We start from the raw sequence: 24,677 nt of genomic DNA on the forward strand, positions 1-24,677 counted from the left end.
ACTTCTAATATACAGTCTGTGAAGAAGCCACTAGCTGCATCTGGAGCCTGTCCTGCCTCCTGCCATGCAGCATGGCTGCGTCTGGAGCCGGTCCCGCCTCCTGCCATGCAGCATGGCTGCGTCTGGAGCCGGTCCCGCCTCCTGCCATGCAGCATGGCTGCGTCTGGAGCCGGTCCCGCCTCCTGCCATGCAGCATGGCTGCGTCTGGAGCTGGTCCAGCCTCCTGCCATGCAGCATGGCTGCGTCTGGAGCCGGTCCCGCCTCCTGCCATGCAGCATGGCTGCGTCTGGAGCCGGTCCCGCCTCCTGCCATGCAGCATGGCTGCGTCTAGAGCCGGTCCCGCCTCCTGCCATGCAGCATGGCTGCGTCTAGAGCCGGTCCAGCCTCCTGCCATGCAGCATGGCTGCGTCTGGAGCCGGTCCCGCCTCCTGTCATGCAGCATGGCTGCGCCTGGAGCCGGTCCCGTCCTCCTGCCATGCAGCATGGCTGCGTCTGGAGCCGGTCCAGCCTCCTGCCATGCAGCATGGCTGCGTCTGGAGCCGGTCCAGCCTCCTGCCATGCAGCATGGCTGCGTCTGGAGCCGGTCCCGTCCTCCTGCCATGGCCTGGCTCATGTCAGCACAGCCATGTTCCAAGCCTGGATTGTAGTTTTTTAGTTTAACTTTCTAAAAAACAGAACTTGTAACTTCCTGCCTCAGGTTGCAAGTAAAGATAAGTTAAGAGTGAGACATTGTTGACAGTTTGCCCTCAATATCAAATGATTCTCTCCAGTGCTTCTCAGTTTGAACCTGGCTCCATAGCTTTCTTCTCTTCATCTTCCAATGAAATGCCTCAGAACTCCCATGGTGTACCGCTTCCTTCCTGTCCCTTTCTTTTCCTCCTTTAACAAGAAAGGATAGATTGTTTGGGTCTTGGCGCTCCCTTCTCTCCCAGATGTAACCCTCTGTCGCTCCTTTTCTCTCCTCATATCTGTCCTCCCTCTGTTTCCAGCTCTACACTGAGTCTTCTTCCCTTGCCCCCTCGCTCTGCTTCTCTTTTATTCATTCACCCTTTGGTCCCCCTCTCTGTCACTTACGCTTCCCGTCCTCACATCTCTCTTCTCTCTGTGTGCTGTCCCTTCATCTGCCTTTTAAGTCGTCCTCCCTCCATGCGTTTCATCCATCTCTCTTCCTCTCCTGTAACGGTGCAGAATTTAGATAAGCTGCAGTCTGACAAGGAGAGTCCTTAACTGCAACTCCCGAAAAACATCCACACAGCACTTTACGTTTTCTTTGTATTTCTTAGCCTGGCATTGACTTAAGATGTGTCTGAATTGGCGAGCTGTCCTGTGGCTTCACTTCAGCACAACTTTTTCTAATTAAAACTTTTGAACATTAGTTTTTGTGCATTCAACCCCATTCATCAACTGTTTCTCTTTCTCTGTGTCAAGGCAGTGCGCGTATGAAGAAACAACAACACAACATGTGAATGGGTAAATGCTTTGGAGGCAATATTTCAGACGTTGTTGGCATTCAGGGACGAATGCAAGTGTGTGTGAGTGAGACAAAGAGAGTATGAACACCATGCATGAACTTCTGGCTGCCTTTTACAGCAGATCCTGCTCACTACTGAGCTTTTCTTATATTATATATTTTTTGTTCCTACTAGTTTATCAATGCAAACCAAACTCCTAGATTGTGTAAATTCCATGAAGGACTGGACAGCAAGAAATGTCCTTCAACTAAATGAATAAACAACTAAAAACGTTTCTGTTTAAGCTGGCGTTTGTTTAAGTACCTACGACGTGTTTTTAATCTACTTTTACCTGTTTTTATTTGTTCTTATGTGGTTTTTTTTATTTGTTTTTATTTGTTTTTAATGTGTTTGGGCTGCTCCATTAATTAATGTGTTTTACCGTGTCTTTTTAGTTTTTTTCGACTGTACAGCACTTTGTGACCTTTGTCTGTGAAATGTGCTCTATAAATAAAATTATTCTTATTCTTATTATTATGGCAGCTTGACACGTGGCTCTTATCGTGCTCTATCTGCTGTTTATCACCAGTGTGTCTGGAGACTTATCTTACAGACATGGTTTCCCTAATGCGAAACTAATAAAGGATTATCTTATCTCATGCGATTCCTACTTCTACCTACCCATCTCTTATTAACCATCTTTTTTTCTTTTTTAAGTTTTCCTCTCCCTCTCTTTCCTTTTCCTTCATGATGCCTGCTAACTGTGCAGTAACGCTCCTCCTTTTCACAAAAAGTCTAAGACATGATTTACTGCTCAGGTTTTGTGCTTTGCCTGAAATACAGCAAACATATGCAAATTCTGACCTCGTCAAGCTGCTCACGAAATGCACACCCTCCTTCACTTTCCTGTCTGGATGTTCAGCAATTTTATGGTGGCTTGCTCGCCAAATGGGAAAAGTTTGACAAAGTCATTTTCTCCTCTCTTTTTCCCCTTTCTTCCATTTGTCAGCACTTTCTTTCATCGTCCGCTTTATTCCATTAAGGATTTTGTGAATCAGAGCAATTGTGATGATGGTCCACTGACAGGACTTTTTTTATGTGGTATGGTGCCATACATTCAGATGGCACTATTAATTCACTCCTTTATCTTCTTCCATAGAAAATGGGATATTCCTTCAAGGCACTTACGCGCTCATACACACAGAAACACACATTGTTGTGCCTTTCCGCTACGTAATATTGCAGACACGTACTACAGTGATGTTGTGTAAAAATGGCAGTGCTTCAGGTAATATTTCATTGAAATTGTATTAAGTTCTTTAGTAGTAATAGCGGCGTGATCGATGTGGGGCTAATGTGCATCCCGTATGTCTCACCAACCTCCTGTGAGTCTCAATCTCAGCCCCACTATATGGCCAAAGAGCTTTCACTAATGGTCAACATTAGCCTTTACTCTTTCACTCCCACTTTGCTCTTGAGCAGCTCATTTCAGCATCCTTGTTTCCAGCCAAGGGGCAACACGTTATTGAATAGCACAAAACCCGCTCCATTAAAGCAACATCTCCATCCAGGCCTCCACACTCTGCACAGTTGAGACTTAAAACCCTCCACTTTAGAAATGTTTCCGTCATTTGACCCGACTGCTCTCTCTCTCATTAGGTTAAGTGAGTAATTTCAGGGTTTTTTTGCAGCTTCACCGTTCTACACTCAGTTAAAAATGTGCTTGTTTTTTCATTTACGTTGTCGAGTTAATATTTTTTGAGTTATTGTGACAAAGTGATCAGATTATTAAAAAAACTTCCCTTTTCAAGTCATTAGGAGCTGGGGGGCTTTACCTTATCTAATTTTGTTTACAAATATTGTATTGCTACCATAAGACAAATCATTTATGGCGCGAGGATTCATTTGATTGGAATGACATTTGTCTAAAATGTGAACATGTGTCTACTCAGTCATTCATGCCCCTAAAAAAATATTTGAATACAATTGTCTCTTCTGGTTCTTCGACTATACACATTGACACAAACATGTTTTGTGGTTAGAAAACTATTTAACAAAAAAGGAAATATGTGAATAACTATTTTCATACTTCACAGAACTTCTTTTTCATCAATATTGCACTAACCTGAGTTTAAAAACTACTTGTACACGCTGACACTGCCCTCAATGTCTTTAACCAATTGCAACATTCAGTCTGCTGTTGGTTCAAATCCCTCCTGCAGAAGCCGTTTGTCTCTCATCTGGCTGCTGACTGATAATTAATACCAAGCAACAACCACTTTGACTGAATATTTATGCCAAAATGAAGGCCCATCATCACATTTCTATTGGTCTTTGATTTTTAATCTCTTTTGAAAATGTATCAAATTACATATATATAATATTTTTTTAATCCAAACTCATTTGTGCCTTAAATAATCTCCCCCAGCAACACTCTCCATTTGAACCTTAATTTCCTTAATCGCCACTAGACTTACTCCAATCTCTTGGGGTAAAAACACATTACATTGTGTTCACATCGTGGTCGCCTTGCAACGATGCTCAACTTATCAGCCGTGCTTGGACTCACTCGTCTGTTCACGGCCCGGCTGACTGGCGGTAGCTACATCACTGAGGTATTTACACAGCACAGACACTCTGACCTTCTCCCCGCTTGATAGAAAACCTCTGTGACATTCAGCTGCATTGATCACATTGTAGAAAAGCCAGTTGCTCAATATGGACTAGCGAAAGTAAATGATAGCTCGTCATTTGGTTAAGATAGACTGACGGTGGCTTTGAGACGTCCAGATAGAGCGAGAGGAAGGTAGCGAGACGGAAGATGAAAGAAGAAAAAAAGAAAAGATGGAGGACATAAGGTTCAGTCTGTTGATCTCAGTTGCAGTCAGAGGAACCCCGGGGCGCAGCTGACCTTTGCATGTGTGTGTGTGTGTGTGTGTGTGTGTGTGTGTGTGTGTGTGTGTGTAGCTGTTTATTGAAAACTAGAGAGTGCACCTTACTTTATTGACCTTTCTTTTAAGGTCCATCTATGCGGACGTCATCTCTCTGGCAATGATATCTGGAAAGCAGGAGAGCGTTGTACTTTAGATGACTCATACATGTCATCAGAGGCGGTTTTAACGTAGAGGCATAGGTAGGCGGCTGCTTGGGGCCTCCTACCAGTGGTCGTAGGAGGGGGGCCCCCAACGAACCTCAAAAATAAAAATAAAAAAATAAAATAAAAAGCCCCTTATCATCATGAACGCTTCAAAAGCATGGTCAGTTGTATTAATAATCTTAAGAAATACGTTTAAACGTTTAAATAGTAGTTCAAATGTCCAGTTCATGGTTATCTGTCGTGTCCATACACCCCCTATTACAAACATATGTCAAGATTACTATGATGATGGTGTTTGCAAGAAAAAGTACACTCTGCCTATGAATCTATCCAGTATATCTCTAATGAACTGATTCTTTTGGCCACTTGGGGCAGTAGATCTACTTGCACATTAGCATGTAGCCACATTGGCATTCAATTGCACTTCTGTTTCTGGCCACATAGCTAGTCCAATGTATATTCTCCTTCTAGTTCAGTTTTTATCTCCACTAACTTGAGAGTTATCTGTCTCTTGAACCTCTCAGATCCAAACTAACTTTGTTTGCTTTTGGATGCATATTTAGTACTTCGAGATTTGTTTTTGTTTTTTTTAGTCTGACTTCAAATAATGTGGGAATATTATACTTTGATTCTAAATATGCAAGATGAGAGTCTGTCAACACGGATCTGGGTGCTGCTGCACACGGCTCAGTTCTACAAACACAACGTGAACATGTTTGAAAGCAGATGCACTGTGATCACACTGCGTCCGGTGCCAAGTGTGTTACCAAGTGAGCCACGCACTGTCATTACTATACAAGAGTCCCACAGGGAAAAGTCAGCCAGGCTATCAGACATGCTATTACTGGGAATGTAGCTAAATATTGCGCTCTCCCAGGCCCCGAGTGGTAATTGGTGTTTAGGCTGGAAACACAGAAAAGCATGCGAAAATACAGACTACTAAGAGTTTCCATGTGGGTAAAGGTCCCAGTACTAAACTCAAGTCACCTTTTCAAGCGTTCATTCAGGAGAGAGAGAGAGAGAGAGAGAGAGAGAGAGAGAGAGAGAGAGAGAGAGAGAGAGAGGGGGGGGCGGGGGAGGGGTGGATGCTCATCTCAGATCAAAAGAAACATAAAAGAGGGATTACAAAAGGAAACAGAATGGTGGAGTGTTTTGGAGTGACAGACAAAGAGAAGCAAAAGAATCATTCATTATGTTCCAGCTCGTTTGTCTGACAGATGATAAGAGAGATCAACACCAGCGGAGATGCTCAGCAGAACCACGCGCGAGTCGTGTGCAGTGGATTTCTTATTGGCACAAGCAAAAACCAAAGTTGAGCAACCAACCAATGCAATAAAAAAGAAAACTATAGATAGACTGGGCACAAAGGCGGAGAAAGAAAACAAAAAGATGAATGACGGGGGAGAAACATGCAGATGAATGGAGAAACAGAGCAGGAGATAAAACGGGGCGCTATAGGCTGGAGCTTCGGAGATACAGGATATTAACATACTCACAAGTCCACTAATTTGTTAAATGTTATTTTGACAGATGCATGCTGGTCTGAATATGCTAATGCCACTCTGGACCTGATGTGCATTGCTCCGTGTGTCTGCAGAGAGCCGACAACGCCACAGTTAACGAGAACGACGAGAGCAGGACACGCCATTAGCCTCTGGCGGCGATCGGGTCGTCAGAGGAGCAGCGAAGCAGGATGCAAAGGGATGCAGGTCGCAGCCTGAGACAGATAGAATTTCCCATCTGCGCTTTGTCATTATGATTACATCTGGGACATGAAGAGAAGTGTTAACAGGTTGAATCCATCAGTTTAGAGAGACGTCTGGCAATGGGACTAAATCTGTGGTGCAGCTGAAGAACCACAGCAGAGCTGCAGCTCCCAAGTAATGACCTGTATTAAAGAGTCTACAATAATGCCACACTTCTCTGTGTATTAGTGTAGCTTTTTGTACACTTAAGACCAAATGAGGAAGCGGTTCGGGTGTTTGGGACTTGAAGGCAGTGATCCGTAAACCACACTGAGCGAGGTGATGGGCGCTGCAGAAGGCAATTTCAATGTTGGCCTTATCTGACTTCACACCTGGAAGCATGTGTGCAAAGCAAAGCTGCTACTTCAGACGTGGATTGGTTCTGACTGGGAACACCTGACTCACCAATATGTGAGCCTGTGAGAGCAGAGCGAGTGAGAGCCATGCTATCTTTATGCATGCATAAATGTTTGACATGCAGCAGTGTGACAGGCGGTTTTATGTTTTAAATTAAGGCCTCATTCACTTCATTGTCTTTGGATTTGTATATATTACTAGCAGCGTAAGATATTCCATGTTCTGCCAATGTTGTGATAATAAATTGATAATGGTACGCGCTACAACATAATGCATAAGTCAATGAACTCACTCTGAGATATGTATCTAAGGTTTTCCACCAGACCAAGTAAGGTTGTCGCTGAAACGTTAATCAGGCAAGAATGTATTTTATTGCTTATTGCTTTAACTTTCCAACTTCAACAAGAGGAATTTTGTGAAATGTCTTTCATCAAAAGTTACAGAGTCACATGTTGTGGTATTGATTTGGATACTTGTACTAGTTGTTGTCAATCTTGTGTTAATTCCTGCTGATTCATGGATATTTCCAACCTGCTAGTTCTCCGTCAGATTGCCTGTTTAGCTTGCCTCTCTTTCCAACCCTTCCCCTTTACGACTTGTCAAGCCCCAGATCGGTTTTGTTTGCCAGTATTTGTTTGTTTGTTTCTCGCTGACCTCGACCTGCCACTTGCACTCGGCCTCTCCTTCACTAACACGTTGTGTTTCTCAGTGTGATGGGCAGCCTCTCATCCTGGCTGTAGTATCATCTTACACATCATCTAACACTCCTGGAGACTTTTATTTTCTCAATAAAAGCTTATATGTAGATAGCACTCAGGCTCTCGCCTTAATGCATGTGTCAAGTGTAGCTAATGACACAGGCTAGAGTCTCCTGCGGGGAATGTTTTAAAACTTACCTTATTCTAACTTTGTAGACCTTTAAAGCCTTTTATTGATCCACTAGCGCTTCACTACAGTCACTTAGAACAATCCTCGTGCCCACACACCGTGGGCTGGATCATCTGTTTTGATTCGTATGCTTGTCTTAGATAACAAACAGCATAAAAATGATTTCAACAGCTGTTGTAACAGTGCTCATGCAGGCCATTGGCATGATATCCCACTGAGGTTGGTTCGTATTCATTCAGTTGTAGGTGTGTATATACAGTTTTTACCCAGCTAACCCAGCTAATATAATGTGGTTGGGAGATAGAAAAATGTCCAACCTCAAGGGTTTGCTAATATTTTTGTAAGTTTACTCTATTTCGTGATCAGACCTCTTTTTTCACGGCTTTCCCTCCATGAGTGTGAGCTGTGTGAATGTTTAACTCTGTCATTGTTGTGTGTTTCTGTTGGTGTGTGTGTGTGTGTGTGTGTGTGTGTGTGTGTGTGTGTGTGTGTGTGTGTGTGTGTGTGTGTGTGGCAGTGCCCGGGCATCCTGGGAGCACTCAGCGAGCCTCCTATAAGTCTGGCTCTTACAGATGAGGTAATCAAATCGATTTGACCTTTTCATCAAGCGTCCATGACACGGTGGTATTAACATTCTGTTTTGTTTAGTTTGAACTGTTTGTAATGTAGAGATTGCCTGAAAGCTGTGTCTTTTATAACCAGTGTCTTGAGCCATGCATTTGTGTCCACACCGTTTCAATTCAAACAAATCACAGAAACATATTTTTTGCAATATATTTGTATCCGACTGTCGAGACACGGCTACTCTAACGTGTAATAATAACATGTTCAGGTTCTTCATTCAAAGGTACAACAAGATGTCTCATTTGTTTAGACAAAATGTGAGCTGCAGCTCCTCTGACAGCTCGAGGTAGGCCGACCGGGCCGATATGTGTGCTAAAGAAATTCAAACTAAACGCAAAAGAGTGCGTGCAGCCGAAACCAATACGTCTCTGTCCCTGTCGGCCTGCGGTCCAGAAAATGGAGGTCAAAGCCAAATAGATTACGGTCTTTGGCTGGAAATGTAATGATGGATGCAGTGACTATTCAACTTATTTCCCCTGGCCTTGAGACTTTGAATATTAGAAGCTAGCGTTTCATTTTACTGTCTTATATCTGGAGCGTTCCAAAAGTCACGGATCAAACTCATCAGCTAAGCTTCAGGAATGTGTTTGCTCCATTAAGATGTTTGCAGAAATCTGTTTTGATTGAAGTCTCTTCTTCAGCGCCAAGAGATGCACATGCTGTGTTCGTGCATCACAGAAACGATGAACCTCTCTGGCCATAGTTCCTCCCTCTGCATTGTGTGTTGCCAGATGTGTAGCATGAGATCAGTGAGTCGTCACGCTGCATGTTTCTGATACAGATATATTACATTTCTACAACTATTATACACATTAGAGTGGAAGAAGCATCGTTTGGGTTAATGTGCTCAAATATACTATTTATTACACATTCAAAGTATACTTTGGACTTCTAAATGTACAACATTGTTATTGCACAACTGTGTCGAGGAAGTAGCTCAATACTAAACTACATGTGAGCTGTGCAGCTGTCAATATATCACTTAAAATAATTACTATACATTTTTACTTGATAATATCTTATGTGCAACAAGGAACCTGGAATAAGTTTGTGGTGGAGTAGTTTTCCCATAGCTGGGATTCTGGCTGTGTTTCCAGCACTAATATTTACTGAGACAAACTCTTGAGCTCACCAAGCATACCCTGTTTTGTTGTAATTGTGCAGCTTACCATGCTTTGTCAGCTGTGAATGTGCTGCTACGTTTTGTTGGTTGTGATGGTCGTGTGGGACCAAGGGATTGGTATCTGTTTGGTTTGGTTTTACCGCTTCTACAATTTATTAATGCTGACCTTGACAGTTCCTGGAGAGTATTGTTTCCAGGTAAAAGAAAGAAGCTGGTCAGACAGCACACATGGTCTACACCCACTTCAGGAGTAAATATAGAATGATTTATACTTCACGATTGGAATTAATGATTGAAAGTCAACCTAGAATGCCGCACCCATGCATCCAGGACATGGTAAAACCTCACACCCCAGCTCCTTCACTCTGCTCGGTTTTCCGCCAATCGGCTCATAGCTCCACCACTGCTTCAGCCAATCGGCTGACACACTCAACAAAGTCCCAACTGTTTGTTGTCCTGCTCCTCAATGGTGGAACGAGCTCCTTGATGGTGGAACGAGCTCCTTGATGGTGGAACGAGCTCCTCGATGGTGGAACCAGCTCCTCGATGGTGGAACGAGCTCCTCGATGGTGGAATGGGCTCCTCAAAGGTGGAACTAGCTCCTTGATGGTGGAACGAGCTCCTTGATGGTGGAACGAGTTCCTTGATGGTGGAACGAGCTCCTCGATGGTGGAACGAGCTCCTCGATGGTGGAATGGGCTCCTCAAAAGTGGAACTAGCTCCTTGATGGTGGAACGAGCTCCTTGATGGTGGAACGAGTTCCTTGATGGTGGAACGAGCTCTTCGATGGTGGAATGAGTTCCTTGATGGTGGAACGAGCTCTTCGATGGTGGAACTAGTTCCTTGATGGTGGAACGAGCTCCTCGAAGGTGGAACGAGCTCCTCAATGATGGAACCAGCTCCTCGATGGTGGAACCAGCTCCCCATTGACATCCGGCCTGCAGGAAGTTTCTACATCTTCCGTTGCAAACTAAAAACACATCTTTTCCGACTACACCTACACTCTAAAAAAAAAAAAGTTGAGTCAACTTAAAAAAGTGAGGCAACCAGCTGCAAAGCCTTTTTGAGTTCACTCAACTAAGTTGTGTCAACTTATAATAAGAAGTTCACTCAAAGTGCTATCTTAAGTTTGTCAAACGTAACATTACTAGTCAGACCTACTTATGTATTTAAGTTACCACTACTTGATTTGATAGTCACATCTACTCATGTACTTAAGTTCAGAACACTTAAAATATTAAGTTGGAGAAACTTGAAATTGTGTGTTCTTGTAAATTGAAAACATAAATCAACATAACTTTAAATTTATTGTTGAGAAAACTTACTTCAAACTTAAAGTGTCGTTACTAAATTTCACTGCCCATTAGTTGAGTACACTCAATTCTTTGCAACGTTGCCTTTATTTAAATAAACTAAACATGTACACCATTTTCTTTGGAAAAGTCAACAGTTAAACAAAACAAACTTCTTCAAACACAAAATGTTTATTAACAAGTAAACATTTGTTTGCATAACTATACAAATTCCAGGTGTCAACACTTAAACATCGACATAAAATCCAAATGGCTGCAAAAAAAATAAAAAATGAAATCCAAAATCAAGGCCTTGATACAAGCTTTGGGACATTGTATATGATGGGACATATATAAAACACAGAAGGACAATGGCATTGGTGGGAGGTATACAATGGCTTAAAAACCTATCCTATCCATGCATCTATCCATCCAGTTACTGTTTAAAACTGCAATATCTTAACAAATACTGTTAAGATGCAAAAAACAATTTAGTACAAGTTATGCTTTCTTAACATACACAGTACCAATGCTGATTCCAATATCAGTTTATCATTATGGGCACTGTACACTATCAGCAGTGGGACATAGTTATATTGTTTTTACAATGAATGGACATAAAAAAATGTATTGTCTGTAACAAGACAACTGCAACCTGAACTCTTACCCCCCTCAAAATCCAGCCAAGACCATAGGCGGGGTTTACATATGGCAGGCTACTTGAGCAAACTGCTTTTTAAGGACCGAACCCGGGCAGAGCACTGGGTACCAAGGTTCATGAACAACTTTTGAATTACTTCGAAGGTGTACCTCATGTCCTTCGGATACTCCAGGTTGAGAGCATAGACGAGTCCAAACAAAAGGGCAAATGCTGTTGGGATGTCGCATATATCATCCATGACAATCCGTTTCTCAATAATCAGGGCGATGCTTAGTGTTGTTAGACTTGAGCGGACCGTCCCAACGTCATCTTCAGCAAGTAGTCCCAGTTCAACTTCTTTCACATAAGATTCCTTCGGGTCTGTATTCTACACAAAAACAAGAATACAGAGACAATAATAAATATTCACCGCCTCTTAAGTGTTCATCTTTTTTTCCTTCATCACTCTGTAACAATACAATTTAAAAGCCAAAATACATTTTCATGCAGATTTTGAAAACTAAAATATAAAACTTCCATACAAGAGTCACCTTCTACACATTAGTATTATAGTATTTAAATCGTCATAGTCTGTTAAATTAAATAAATTGAGCAAAAGACAGGGAAACATTTGCTCTCACGGTACAGGCTCCCTTTAATTTAATAAGTGACAAAAACCTAAACTGGAACAAATCTGCCATAAAACAATGGACATTACTATTCCAAATCTGCCAGATTCTCACCCTAAAGAGTATTAGCGGCAAAGGGTGTTGATGTAGAGGTTTTTGTTTTATTTTCTCAAAAAGATTAGCTCAACAAAAGTGTACTTCAACTTTGAAAATGTACTGACAGAATAACTTTGTAATTTAAATACTGACAAAATGTGTATATGCATCATTCTCAAAACCCATGACCAATTTGGGCTTGGAATTATAAATGTAAATTTGAAGGAGAATTGCTGTTACAAAATGCATGTGATGCAGGCATTACACTCACTTGTAACCTTGATGCTACAGTAACATTGCCAGTATTGGCGATATTACATAAAATTAAAAACTATAAAAGTTACACTTATTAAAATATTTAGATGGATTAACAAAGTAACAGTGAAGTAGAAATGAGGGTTTAATGAAAGTTTGCATTAGTGTGTTCTTGCTCAATGTGCAACCTTAATGACAAATTGGTCTTACCAGACATGTCTTTAGCAAGCCGTCCGGCTTCTCCTTCACAATGAAAAGGTAGACCTCGCAGAGCTGTACACTTTGTAGGCAAAGACATCTGTCATCTGAAAAATACAAATTGAAGATTAAAAATTTGACATAATACAAAATAAATTTGGAGAATGACACAAAAAATTAAACTTGGACAACACAATATCACTAAATCCACTTATTATTTGCAGAGTTGCACTTTTAGAAACATACAAAACAGTTTGCATATAAAAGAAACAATGATGCAACTTTAACTTCAATTTAATGTCAACCACAAAGTGTGCAGGCTTTGTCACTGCAGTGTCTCAAGAGAGAAACGTCCATTCATGGAGCTCCACGCTGCAGCAATACATTTACTGCTTTAAAAGTGATAGCTGCAAATCTCATTGTAAAAAGCACGCAACGTATTTTTCGCTGCTCTCTGTCCACTGGGTGTTCACCTGTGTGCCCGCCCGTGTCTGTGTGCATGGCGTTACAGAGAAGAGTTGTAACGTGACCATGTAGACAGGTCGGTTGATAAAAACAAATATATTTTTGACGAAGCTCAAAATGTGTTCTATTCTTACAACATGCCTCGCGGGCGACTCGCGTGGTCCCTGCGGGCGAACAGGTGCCAACGGCGCTACCGTCCAGGTCCTGGGCGCGGGTACGCGCGGGTAACTACAGAGTGAACTAGAGCCTCTAGCCTAGAGGCAGTCCCGACGCCACCAACGCTAAAGAACTGCGAAGCACTGCAGCAACATGTTAACTAACCTAGCTAACACGAGCGGGTCGTTATCGTAAAATTACACATGACGTTATGAACACGTGAAAAGTAGGCTGGTGTCTGTCACGTTATAAACTTCGTAATGTTAACTTTGGCATTAAAAATCAACAGGTTATCTGACTAGCTCGTTAGCTAACGCACTGAACATACACAGTCTTACCTGGTTAAGTGGTGCGGGACGTAAACGGCATTCTGCAGAAACACTTGAGCTGCCGTTGACCGGCGCGAAATTGCTCTCTCATGCGGAAGTGCGCATGCGCAGTGGTAGACGGATATTTGAATCTCTTCTTCTTCTTCTTTATCTTCTTCTGCTTCTTTTATGGCAGTTGGCGGTTTTTTCTTCTCTCTCGCTTTATTGAACATATATTGTCAACAGACATTCAGCAGTTTAAGATTAAGATGTAAAAAGTACATGTCAATCAAATGAGATCTGAAAAACTATCAAAATATAATAAAGAAACAATGGTATTATCAAATCAATGTATCTTAAACAGGGGCTAAAGAAAATATTTTAATATTTCATTATTTAAAATATAATATTAAAGTAGTATATGTATATATATATATATATATATATATGTTTTATTTTTGTGTGTTTGTGTGTTTACTGACACATGCACAGTGGTCTTAGTTACCTCAGTAGATGCCCAACTCACTGTACTAAGTTTTCTCAACTTAACATTTTCAGTGGATTCCACTCCTCATTAATAAAATTGAGATTTTGAGTTAGTTCAACTTTTTTCAACGATATTTGTTGACTCAACTTAAAAAAATGTGTTAGGACAACAAATTTGAAGTTGGGCTTTTTAGAGTGTAGCACAAAAGAAAGTAGCACTTTAGTAGCACTTAAATGGCTCTTACTGATAGCACAGTACACATAGATTTGCTTTTTTGAAATTGTACTTTCTTGATTCTTGTTGTTCTGAGTTTGTCCTCACGGTTGAATGCTCTTACTGGAAGTCTCTTTGGATAAAAGCATCAGCTTAATGTAATGTTGTACTAACATGAGTAGTACATATGCTTTCCATAAACCTTTTAAAGAAATTATTGTGATGGACTAGTTTCTTATTATCAGGAAACGTTCATGTTATACGGTGGACAATAATTCCTTATCCATTAATAGCATCAGTTAGAATATTGCTTTTGGCCAACTGCTCTTTCTACAATTTTGAAATGTTTGGCGACACAGCATAATTAACTTAACCTCTCTCTCTCTCTCTCTCTCTCTCTCTCTCTCTCTCTCTCTCTCTCTCTCTCTCTCTCTCTCTCTCTCTCTCTCCACACTGCCACATCCCTTCACTATTCTTCATCATCACCATCCTCCCCCTGACTGCTGCAGTCTGCTTTGCCCTTGGCTGTCGGACACATCTTCAGTTGTCTGTCTTCTCCTTTTCGGGGAAACCAATGATCACCTCCAAGGAGACAAAAGTCATTTATAGTTGTTATGCTTCAGCCCTGTCTAAACTACTGCTGTTTGGTTTTGATCACTGCTCCTGAGGATATGTCATGCAACACATTGATAACCACAACATATCACTGCAGTCCCTTATTAACCCACTTTCCCTTTTAAATAGTCATGTCTGTTTTTTTTCCACAGCACACTGCTGTATCACTATCAGTATTTATAATCACTATTCTCACTGGGATTTGGGGACATATGTGTCGTTTTCCTTGTAATGCCCAATTAAAACTGCACTAATATCATCACTGTTGCACAAAATCGACACCATGAATTACAATCTTCTCCCGACATTGTACTGATCTTTACTCGAGAACCCACAGCTCAGATGTACTTCTGAGTATGAGCACATATGAGTACATGTCTATACAAATATCCCGCTCGTGCTGGCGGGTCAGATCTGATAAAGGTCCAATGAGAGGAGGGAGGAGCAGAAAGAGCGCGCTTGGAGACGGGAAGCCGCTCAGTGCTCTGCGTAGTGCGCGCCTCCCCTCTCCACGGCGCACAGACACAGAGCCTCCTCTCGCTTCCCGGAGCCTGCTTGCAAACCCTGCTCTCCATGCCAAAAGCCTGCAGCTGTCTCTCTCTCTCTCTCTCTCTCTCTCTCTCTCTCTCTCTCTCTCTCTCTCTCTCTCTCTCTCTCCCTGCTGTGGGAAAGCGTCGGTCAGCGTGACGAACCGACGGCAGACTGAACTCCCCTTGACGTGCCAGCGCAAACCGGACGGATATCGCAACTTTAAAACAATTCCCAACTCAGTTGTGGAGGGGGAGGTGGGTGGCTGAGGGGGCTGAATGAAGACACCTGACAGCCCGTAACGCCCCAGCTGCGCGCTGACTGAAACCTTTGCAGCAGTGACGGCGACAGGAATGTGGAATACAAGTCTATCTCAGCGGTGAGTGTTGTAACGCCTCTCTCTCTCTGTGGTGGTGCAAATATGAAGTTTGGAGCTGAAGCGTCGAGTCTTTGCTATTTACTGTTTTAAACTTAACGTGTATAGCAAGGAGCAACAGGTTACTTATGTATTTAACCTACATTGCTGTTGTTTTTAGGGTACATGACATGTGTCCTCCTCTGTCCATCCCTCTCATGCAGTGAGAGGACCTGCCCCTGACGCCATGACCACGGACCTGAACTTGACCTCCTTGCTGAATGTAACCGATCTTCACAATCACACGCGAGGATGCTCCCTCACCAGGACCGGGTTCCAGTTCTACTACCTGCCCACCGTTTACATCATGGTCTTCATCACGGGGCTGGTGGGCAACAGCCTGGCCATCTGGATGTTCGTGTGCCACATGCGACCCTGGAGCAGCATCTCCGTCTACATGTTCAACCTGGCGCTGGCTGACTTCTGCTACGTGCTCTCTCTGCCCTTCCTCATCTTCTACTACTTCAACAAAACCGACTGGATATTTGGGGACGTTTTGTGCCGGCTGCAGCGCTTCATATTCCACGTCAATCTTTACGGGAGCATCCTGTTCCTGACCTGCATCAGCGTTCACCGATACACCGGGGTCGTGCACCCGCTCAAGTCTCTGGGCAGACTGAAGAAGAAGAATGCGGTTATCACCAGCGCGTTGGTGTGGGCGGTGGTTGTTATCGCCATTTCCCCCATCCTGTATTACTCCAGGACTGGCTTGAAGCGCAACGCGACCACTTGTTACGACACCACCACCGAGGATGAGTTACCTGGCTATTTCATCTACAGCATGACTTTGACTGTGTTTGGGTTCTGCATTCCCTTCATTATCATATTGTGTTGCTACGGCATGATCGTCAAAGCGTTGATCTGCAACGATATGAACAACGCGCCCCTGCGGCAGAAATCCATCCACCTGGTTATCATCGTGCTGGCAGTCTTCGCCGTCTCCTACCTGCCCTTCCACGTGATGAAGAACCTCAACATGAGGGCCAGGCTGTACTTTCAGGGCCCGGACATGTGTGATTTTAATAACCGCGTCTACGCCACCTACCAGGTGACCCGGGGGCTGGCCAGCCTCAACAGCTGTGTGGATCCTATTCTTTACTTCCTGGCTGGAGATACCTTCAGGAGGAAGCTGTCGCGGGCCACTAAGAAGCCTTCCAGGAAGGGGGACAACGTTCTTCAGTCCAAGAGCGAGGAGACGGCTCTCAACAGCCTGGCAGAATATGTAGAGAATGGGGACCGGAGGCTGTAACCGGGCACCTCTGTGAGCAGGTCTCTGTTGAAACATAATGGACTTTGTGTTGATGAAATCAATGCACTGTTTGGACTGAAGGCTGTGTGTAAAACCTGATGGTTGATGGCTTATAAAACTGTAGGATAAATACTTCACCTAACCCTGTGATAACCATCGCAGCCTGTCGTTGCTGATAAGTTATTGTACTGTCTTGTCGTGTACACGTATTGTACTCTAAATGTTAGAGCCATCGCTCTTCTTTCTTATCGAGTAGCCGCAGTTGCTTACACAATATTAACACTATGATCGGGCAAGCAGGGGGAAAGTGGTGTCTCGACAAGCTGTGATGTCCCGTTCATCAATTTGTTCTGGGAAAAATGGGACTGAGAACGGATTGCACCTCCTGTAGCCGCCGAGCTGAGACTTAATCAATAGCTATTAAGGAGAAAAGCCTGTGGTTAAGGAGGTGTACCTGCGATGGCTTTTCTGAGGAAAAAGTAAATGCACTGAACCTGAGACTGCTGCATGGATGTGCCGTGCAGACATTGTAATGCACTATGACCGGGGGCTCTCTGCTCAGAGGGCTGCCCATCACTCCTCATTTCTTCCTCCATCTAGCACTGACTGGGCGGGAGATGTGGTCCACTAGCTTTTCACCTTGACAGCTCTGAGGTTAAGGTCTGCAACGGCTCTGTTACCACAACGTTTCCCTCCTTGTTACCAAGCTCCTTACAGAAAAAAAAAGAAGATAATACGTACAGTATTTTTGTGTATATGATACTACGGTAAATGTTTGTATTGAGGGTTGGGCTGTACAGGATGTTGTGACGTTCCAGATCAATTTGTGTTGTTAACTGTTTTGTTCCAGTCGGTGTCACTAATCCAGACCTGTAGTGCATGAGACCACGATCAAACACTGACTAGCAGGTTCAGAGTATTCTAGTGTTTATTGCAGCAGAGGGAACACATAATGCCTCTTAAATAAGCAGAACAGACACTCTATCACCTCCTTTGTGACTCCAACATATTGAAGACTTGTTTTGTATGAGATACCTCAAAGTGAAAAAACTGCACTACGTCCGTATTTTGGCATAATCGTTTCTCTTTTGCATCTGTTGTAATAACTGTGGAGAAACGATTGCGGCGTGTACATATTTCGCCCTGGACTATGTCCGTGTTTGATGCCTGTACTAATACCTTTGTTAATCTGTAATGTGGTCAGCTATTGTCAAGAAAGGAAGTGACTCAACTGTACAGGATTTTTGGGGCCACGTGTGTTTGTCAATAAATTTTTATATTTAAAACACGCCAGACAAGATGGTGGTTCATTGTAACGCTGTGATTTGCAGCATTTACGTCTCCCTCTCGGTGTCCGAAATGCGTGCACGCTGAGTGAACAAACCCTGTCGGACGTGGAGACGCTCCTGCAGAGTTCTGTCCTCTCGCTGCTCCTCTTCCTTCTCCGCCTCTACTGTTGAATTCATTCTCCAACACAGCCGGGAGGGAAGCGAGGGGGAGACGAGGGAGGAATAAAGAGTGGCACCTTTTTCTCCTGGCTTATCCTAAGACAGCTTTTGTGGCCGTCACAATGGTGCGGAGTTATTGATGCAGACGGGGGGTGTGAGGCGGTCGCCCAGGACCCCGGGGCTGCGAGCTGTTGTGGGCACAGGAAGCTGACCAACCCTCTTCCTCCAAACAGGGCCCATGAATACAAACGGCTTTTGATTTCCTGGCTCCTGGAGGTGCACACTGCATAGCTGGACTTGGCAAACAAGTGTGTGCGCGTGTGTGTGTGTGTGCGTGTGTGTGTGGGAGGGAGCCCGGAGGCAACAGAGAACTTATCTGAGTAGGTTGCTGTTGTTGACGTTGTTGATCTGTTTGTTGGCAATTGGTCGAGGTTTCATTATCAAAAGGCCCCGTGACATGCACATGGGAATGTTAATGAGCGTGTGGGTTCATTTGTAGAATATGTATCCTCTGTGCTCTGTGCACATGTGATCAGATGAAAGCAAGGTTAGATTCCGCCAGCACCAGATCTGGAGCCAATGCCAGCGCTCTTCAGTGTCAAATCTGGACTTGCAGAAAGTTGGGATGCTTGCCAGTATCTCCTCCCTCCCTTCGCAGCCACCTTTCACCTCTTTTCTTCTCGCTTCCTCCTTTCTTTCTTCTCAAATCTGGCCTTTTATTCACTGCATTTCACTACCTTCAGGGGAATACTGTTTGAATAAGAGCTGGGAAGAAACAGAAGGAAGAGTTGAGCGTGAAGAGTAATGGCAGCTGTGGAGGACAAAGATTGCGCATGTTTCTCCCGAGGACGCTGTTGGTGGCGTGAGAGGCCTGCAGGGGAAGCACCGTCAGGACAGCTCAACTAAAATACGCGCTTTGTTTCGAGAGATTTACAACGGGTGCTTGCACACCTACTTTCCTCACAGGGGGCAAAAAACAAACCACACGAAACCCAAATGTGAGCAACCCATGATGCAAAGAGTCACGGGACAGCGCAGGTGGTGTGCTGGGATTATGCTGCACAATCTAGAGAATCCATTGACACCATGTGACAATGAAAAGGTCATTTTAGGAAATATCAACTGATACATATGAGTTCCCACCTTGTCGCTGCATCACATGCAATAACCTGGAAGCGAACCAGGCTTTAGTTTCAGATTCAACATTTAACATGACACGTGTGCATAATTTAGTCTCACAATGCACAGTACACAGAGGAAAGCAGTACAACCAGGCCGCGCAGAGCCTTGGCAGCGATGCAAGAGGGTGCTACAGCGTTTGTTTGTTGTGTTCAGAAGTCACACAACGACGGAGATGTTTTCCGACAATAGCTTTTCAGTAAACACAAATCTGTTCTTCAGTAACTCTTGGTTACAACACAGCGGTACGGAGACGCTCTGATGTTAACATGTGTTCACTCGCTCCGATCAGGCAGCAACCTGCAGGCAGTGGCACACACACACACACACACACACACACACACACATACACAATCATTTATACTCAAACAGATTTATAACACAGTTTAGCAGATTTGATGAAAGAAGCTTCGGCACTAAACACATTATCGCTGCTGAACCTTGTATCATATATCCAATATGTATCCACACCAAGGATGTGTCTAAACTGGAATATGTCTTTCCTGTGTGTTGGTGGAAAGCAACTAAATAGATTAAGTAGAACTCTTTTACACTTTTTAATATGTTCACTTCATTTCAGGGTTGAATAATGTACATTTTATTCCACTACATGTTATTTGGTATAAAACATATGAGCATATGAAACATATGGCAATTTTCCAATAGGTTCCAGGATATGCAAACGAGAAGGGTTCAACAGGTAAATCTCTCCTGTACAGACACGCTCACTTTAATACCGATCCATTTGGCTTGTGCTGTTTTTTGCATGCAGTATAAATGCAGCAGTAGTTTTGTGTAATGCAGGAAAATATGTTTGCCTGTTCCAAAATGTATTACTTGGAGCATGACACACACTCAAATGAATCTTCAGGTTCCCGGTTAAAGTGTAACGCTGCATTATGAGTATGTTTTCATTTTTATACTTTAAGTACGTTTCATAGATCAAACCATGAAACTAACTGTGGGTTTTGTAAAAGTGTCATGATGGCTTGTATTTTATTCTTTCTTTCCAATATGTTTGACTCAAGTCATTTAATACTCACCTCTCTTACTGTTTCAGATCACTTCCTGTTCTTCTGTGTTTTCCGACAGTTTTGACGATGCCCCGCCCCAATCAGGTTCACCTGTCCATGTTGCCCAATCACCAGACCTCGTGCTCACCTGCTCCCACCTCCACATTAGTCACGTGCACATCAGCCATTAGTCACTCACTCTGTACACCGGGGGCCCATTGTTCCTGCCTGTTGATTATTATTAAACTCAATATTTATACATTCATTCATTGTATTGTATAAAATATTGTTGGCATCTGCATCCACGTCCAGCTCTCTAAACCTGAGAAGATCATGTTTACATTGTGAACTTGCTACTTCTGCTTTTAGTATGGAATCTAAATTCTATGATGTATTTGTAACAAACACAAGCACAACTAAATGTAATTCACCAAACAAGCCAGTCAACAGAATGGACGACTGAAGTTTTTACATTTTTTTATGATCCTTTCTTTTTATTTGTACGTCTGCATCCATAATGATACTGCCAACAGTATCACAGTGTTTGTGTATATCTGTCTGTCCGTCTCTCTCTCTCTCTCTCTCTCTCTCTCTCTCTCTCTCTCTCTCTCTCTCTCTCTCTCTCTCTCTCTTGTGATGTGTTCAGTCCCTTCAGGTGCAGACCGCATTAACGATGACTACATGTTCATCGTGTTGTCAGACACACTCCACATGTTTGGGCATTGAAGCTAAAAATAGACTGTGATCCTCCAGACTTGTTTGGACATGAAACACACACACACACACACACACACACTCTCTTTCTCTTTCACTTTACAGAGGGTGTAAACATAAGAAGGAACAAGAGCCATCGTCATTATAAACTCTTATTGGATTCTGTAAAGTTATGTTTATGTCTTGGGTCGCTACCAAAAACAATGTTTGACTCGCATTGTGTATAAGATGTAGAAGGATTAGATGGAATCGGAAGGCCAAGAAGGGGAGGGTGAGAGAGAGAGAGAGAGAGAGAGAGAGAGAGAGAGAGAGAGAGAGCGCAGGGGCTGTCATATTTCGGCTGTCATGAGGTTTATGATCAATATCTCTGCAGCCGCTCCTGTCTGGCTTTTTGTTGATTTTCTGCCGCTTCGTGGCGTCATCGTCGATCAGCTTGAATGATCGTCTTACTGGCTGACATCCACGAACCTCTTTGATTTTATGGGATTACAATTACCTAAAGAAACAGGTTGACCTGGAACTGAGAGGAGAAAGTCTAAAAGTGCTTTGGCTTGGCTGGTGTTGTATTTAAACCTGCTTATGCTCAAAGTGAAGCTGTTTGCAGTTAATTAGATATCAGAACGGTACGTTTGCGAATAGAGGGAGCAGAGCAGAAACACGCTGGCCTGTCTTGATGAAGGTTACGATAGGAAGGAGCTCTAAAACGAAATAACGTTCAATTAATCGACGCTGGCTGCTCGAGAGGACAGGGAATGGAGGAAATACAGCTGTAGGTGTGAGAAGAGGCTGGGCACGGCCACATCAGATGTGCTGCAGGCATATAAAAAAAAAGCTGCACGACAAAGAAAGTACAAAAGAAGAGAGAGTAGAGCTATAAATAAATGGGCACATGCTGTTCTGTGCCGTATACATACAGACTATACTGTGCTTAGTGAAGGATGCGGGAGGAAGAACAATGCATCAAGGTCACAATAGTAAATAGAGAAATGTGTTGAATGTACAGATAAATCTTTATGAGGCGGGTTGGGTGGATCACATACTGCACAGGCTTCTGCAGGCAAAGTAAAAGACCAAGGGCCATTGATAATGAGGCCAAAAAGATCAACGTTTCAAGAAATATTTGTTTTATTTTATGACACAAGATCCACCAATATTGAAGTTACAATAAAATTAACACCAAAGCTGTATAGAAACTCAAGAAAATTCAAATAAAAGGCATTGTTTCGACAGTATAAAGTAACATCCTGAATGTGGAGCGACTCTCTGCCCGCTGCTCGTCTGCAAGTTATGAAAGTACTGTAAAGGGTGAAGATGGAGCTGTGCACTCGCTGGAAGTCCGATGCTTTTATTAGCCGGCAACTCGTCAGTCGTCCCGCTATCCTGCTGCAGGCTGGATGACAAATCTCTGAAGTTTATGTACCGGTAGAACAAAGCCACTGCTCCACATTCAGCGTGTCAGTGTGTGTTACAGAGAGTGGGGTAACGTGTGTGTGTGTGTATGAAAGCAAAAAAGGAACACAAGCTGTGCAACAAGTGGAAATATACATGCCTACACACAGCAGGTGAACAATGGAAATATAACAAACATAACAATACATGCTAACTTTTGCCTTCACATGTTGTTCCCCCACGAGCTGTGTGAAGCTGTGTGTGGTGGGAAAGACGCCAGTGGGACCTCCACACCATGCACCACAACCTCAATGAAGATTCTGTTTGGTTGAAAGATGACTTGAGTTTTATCAGCGTTTGAGCAGTTTACGCATTAGTTATTGTCTTGGTAGAGGATCATAAGTAAACTATAGAAGTATATTCATCCATTGCATGTCACATGTCCCGCCCACTATGGCTCCGCAGGGCGGTCATCTGACTATGGCTTCATAACGAGTCAGTGTTTGGACAAAATCAAGACAGTAAAGCCTCTGAAAACTTGGCTTCAAATCTTTTAAACAGTTCTCAAGACTTCACGACGAATACGCAACAATCTGCCCCAGAATGTATGTATCTATCTTTAGCTGAAATGCTAATCTGCCTCTGGAGAACGGCTCGGGCTGATCTGATTTCATGCACAGTGACCAGACAGCACACTTAAACAACACGGCTTGTATTTTATCCACTTGTTCCCTGACTGTGGAGTAAAACGGAAGCGAAAAGGGGCATCAACACTCAAATATTTACCCTTGCACAAAGCGTTTGAGCAGCTGGGAAGCCACAAACACGTCCAAACATTTTGAATATACAGATTGAAATTACTGACGGAAGGTCACAACGTAATAAACACTTCTGCATGTGGGATGGAGAGAGTTTTGTTAAATGATGTAACTCACACGTATTTGTGCAGACGCTCAGTTCAATGTCATCATTTGGCACCGTAGCAACGTGCCAGACCGAGGTCAGCATCCGCAGTGTGCTAAACGTTGTGTTGACGTTGGACAATAAATACGTATTTATCCTGACACGTCCAGTTCACAGTGGTTTGGGTAAAGTATGTGGGATGGTAACAAGTTCTTTTACAGCAAGAATAATCAGCGCCGGTGCAGCTTAGCATGTTTGTGTTTGTGTACAGACACGTGAGTCAGAAGGGCCTGACATTGAGCTGCATGCGGTTTTCTATTGTAAAGAATTCCACTGCTGTTGAAAAAAAACTTCAACGCAAACTTGTTTTACACATTACGAAACTGATTGACTCTCAAAATATTAGCAGAGCGTTTAAAAATCCTTTTAAATCTAATTAACAACTGCAGCTTTGAAAAATCACATGAAAAAGCACTGATAAGGCACCTCTTTTAAAGCGGACACATGCTGCTAATTGGCATTTAACTTTTCCTTTGTAACTGTGATTTAGCTGCTTCAAAGTTAATCGCTTCAAAGTGCTTTTTCTGCAGCTCCATTGTTTTGTCACTTTCCCCCTCAACGCATGAATGTGTGTGTGTGAATGTGTGTGTGTGTGTGTGATTCCACCATCCGCACACCGACACAGTGCTCGTGCACCATGTGTCGCACTTCCTGTTTCTGGCGTGTGAGTGTTAATGATTCGCTGCAGGTGAAGCTGCGCTATCAGGGATCGGATAGCTACGCCTCGCATGCCCAGCAGCTGACTGTTCCGGTGTTATTTGAGTGCTGCTTTGTTAGTTTTGGTGTGTATGGAGTGTGAAATGTACCAAAGGAAGGGCCGGTCATGTCGCATTAAATCAAGATACGATTGTGACAGCTTCCTGGTACAGAAATAACCTGTTGAAAAAATGTGGAACCTATTTTGTCTCCAGACCTTTTTTTTTCCCTGTTTGAGTCGTCGTAGGAACCCCAAATTGATTCCAATACTTGTGTTTATTGTTTGTATCTGTTCAGCAAAGTCTTGGGGAAAAAATGGATATCTGAAACAAAAAGAAAATCACTTTTAAAAGATATTTTGATCGTATGAACATCCAGCATGATATGAGACAGATTCCCCAAAAATGCCTCCGAGAGCAATCAATAAGACACCTTTTTGTAAAG

At 43.1% G+C, this 24,677-nt stretch overlaps 1 protein-coding gene across 1 annotated transcript; it reads left to right on the forward strand.

Moving 5' to 3' along the window:
- Positions 1-15,308: 15,308 nt before the first annotated feature.
- On the forward strand, positions 15,309-18,091 carry p2ry1 (purinergic receptor P2Y1). Its single transcript, XM_068585912.1, has 2 exons — positions 15,309-15,546; positions 15,747-18,091. The coding sequence occupies exon 2, from the start codon at positions 15,770-15,772 to the stop codon at positions 16,829-16,831; it is 1,062 nt and encodes a 353-aa protein (XP_068442013.1). The 5' UTR covers positions 15,309-15,546; positions 15,747-15,769; the 3' UTR covers positions 16,832-18,091.
- The last annotated feature ends 6,586 nt before the right edge of the window (positions 18,092-24,677 follow it).

This window comes from Clinocottus analis, unplaced genomic scaffold (genome assembly GCF_023055335.1).
Source record: "Clinocottus analis isolate CAN_PGR_092001 unplaced genomic scaffold, fCliAna1.0.p SCAF_2, whole genome shotgun sequence".
Lineage (NCBI taxonomy): Eukaryota > Metazoa > Chordata > Actinopteri > Perciformes > Cottidae > Clinocottus > Clinocottus analis.